General features: G+C 37.2%; 1 protein-coding gene across 1 annotated transcript; it reads right to left on the bottom strand.

The window, feature by feature from the left end:
- Nucleotides 1–1,722: 1,722 nt before the first annotated feature.
- On the bottom strand, nt 1,723–2,758 carry LOC112138029 (girdin; the record flags this gene model as incomplete). Its single annotated transcript, XM_024260591.2, is given in 1 exon segment — nt 1,723–2,758. A coding segment is annotated over 1 exon segment (935 nt), but the record flags the coding sequence as incomplete, so codon positions are not given.

Raw genomic sequence — 2,758 nt, 5'->3', positions numbered from 1 at the left:
CTTACCACATTTCAAATGTGGTAAACTGCGTTTTTGTTAAAGATAAATTATTTTGGATTTTTGAAGTGGAGATGCATCAACTCAGTGGTAATTTAGCTAAAATTCTTTCAAAATACAGTCCTTAAAGGCACACATGATCTGTGTAACTAATATTACATTGTTTTATAAATGACTTGAAATGACTTGAAACATTAATAGTAGGACTTGTGACTCGACTTGAGACTTGTTGGTCATGACTTGTGACTCGACTTGGGACTTGAGTGCTTTTGACTTGGGACTTGACTCGGACTTGAGGACAAAGACTTGGGACTTGACTCGGACTTGCAAAATGATGACTTGGTCCCACCTCTGGCTTAAGGCACAGCTGCTAACTGCTACATGCTAGCTCCGTGATATAACTCCTTAGGACCCGAGCTGTCCTTTGATATGCCTGTTTGATTTATCTGACAGAGAAATAACAGTTAAGAAAATTAACTACCGTGGTAATAAAACCGAAAATGTGATGTCTTAAGAACTTAAAAAATAAGCACATAATCTTAAAAATAACTAAATGAATAAAACTAATAAATCAAAACAAATAATTAAATCAGCAATTCATGAACACTCATCAAATGTTATGCTAAAACAAAGTCATCATTTATTTTTAAGAATTTTAAATGAGGACAGGAATCACATTTGGTCAAAAATATTCAATACTTTTAAAGATGTTAAAGCTAAAGTCACTAAACTTTATCACATTACTAATTATCATTTTATTTTGACTGAGCTCTTAAAATGTGTGCATTTAAAAAAAACATACTGTGTTGAATTAAAAAAAATGTGTCAGCCACTATAGTGTTGCTTTCATGTTTTTTGTTCCTTTTTTAAATTAGTATTAGCTGATAATTGTGTAGTGAGGCAATATCGGTATCCCGGTTTAGAATACATTTAGACACTTTGAGCTGAATGGTAAATATTTTGAGCACTACCCACATTTTTTGAGCTAGATCTTTTTTTTTTAATTTAAGCACGTTTTTCAATGTTTTTTAGTTGGGAATTAGTTCAAGTTTTGGGTGAATTATTTTATAATTTAAGTTGAGGAAAATCTATATTTATAAAGTGAAAAAAAAACAAATTGAGGCAACTTCAAATAGAAATTTGAATATATGCAAACTTAAAAAGGTTAATAACAGAACTTCAATATTATTTTGTAATCTGTTACCAAAAAAATGAAGTTCTGTGAACTCATCAGGGTTTACAGTGTAGGTTTAGCCAGGAAAAGAGGGGGTCTGTTCAGGGAGCTACAGCAGTACATTTAGACTTTTTGCAAATAATGTTGTTTATTTTGCTTCATCAATCTAATTACCTTCAGCGTTTGTTAGAGAGGTTTGCAGCTGAGTCTGCAAAAACTCTAAATGTAAATGTGTAGTTCTCCAACCAGACTCCCAGCAGCCAGAACCATCTCCTGCTCTGGTAATACATGAGCGGACCTGAAACTCAGATTCAGTTCTGTTAGTGTTTGATTTGGTTTGGATCTATTCTAGTGACCTTCCTGGCAAAACCCTCTGCATTTACCCGGACTTGGGACCGGCACATGGAGACACTGATTGTGCCTCCTTGTGGTTGCATTATTTTGCCAAAAAGTATCATTTGTTGAAACCAAATGACACCTTTTGTTATAGTTTTGTTCTCAGGCTGTTGCCCAGTCTATAATTTTAATTTTGATTTTGCAAATAGACACTTTTTTTTGGTTAAATCAAGGCTGTATAAATTTAGCCTTTTTGAGAGTTTTTTTTTTTTTTTTTTTGTAATCAAGGCTGCCTACATTAGACTTTTGAAGGGTCCTAGACCTGCCGGGAACCAGGAACCCTTCTTGGTGCGGCTCCTTGATGTTGTCCAAGTACAGCTCTTTGTTGTTGGAACCTTCTGGGTCTTACTGTGATCGGAGAAGTTTCCTCCAACAAAGGCTGACTTGGTTGTCTTAGAGGTGGAAGTTCTCCTTGAGCAGCTCTGGCTGAAGTCAGCAAAGGGTTCCTCAAAGCAGCACGCTGTGGTTGTTGTACATACTTTGAGGCGTGGGCTTTTAGGGTTGTGTTTTCAGCCAGAACTGCTGCGTGTTCTTGCCTTGCAGCGACGACTTTGTCCTCCAGATCTTTTCGGACCAGGATTTCCGAATTGAGTTGTTGTCGATCTTTGTTGAGGTCATAATTTTGTTTCTTAAGTTCCTTTATGTTTCTCTCCAGATTGATGTACTCTGTGGCCAATCCTTCTAGTTCCTGTTTCATGACCTGCAGGTTCTCGACTTCCTCCAAAAGGGATGTATTGCGTTCTTGGAGTTGGCCGATGTACTCCTGAGTGTTATTAAATTTCTCAGTCATGGGCCTGAAGTCTTCACATTGCTGAGAAAGAACGCGGATCTGTTGCTTCAGGGATTTGAATTCCCCCTCCACAGCCTTTCTATCAGCTTGCAGAGAGGAATACTGAAGCTTCATCTCAGCGTCTTTCTCACACTTCTTCTGCAGGTCAAGGAGCTCTTCTTTCAGGGTGGTGTTTTGTTTCTGCAAGAACTGGAACAAATCTGCTTCTTCTTTACATTTTTGCTTCAGTTCAAATGTAGAACTCAGTTTTCCCTGGATGTCTTTGATTTCTTTGCAGAAATTTTGGTTTTGTTGTTCCAACTGAAGAGTCTTTGATTTGGCCTGGAGATATTCTTTTTCTATTTGGAGGAGTTGTTCCTGCTCCATTTTCAGGTTTTCCCGTTTCTCCATGAGTTCAGTGT

This window comes from Oryzias melastigma, linkage group LG21, assembly GCF_002922805.2.
Source record: "Oryzias melastigma strain HK-1 linkage group LG21, ASM292280v2, whole genome shotgun sequence".
In the NCBI taxonomy this organism is placed as follows: Eukaryota; Metazoa; Chordata; class Actinopteri; order Beloniformes; family Adrianichthyidae; genus Oryzias; species Oryzias melastigma.
The sequence above is the reverse complement of the archived record's forward strand: the minus strand, read 5'-3'. Positions and strand labels throughout refer to the sequence as shown.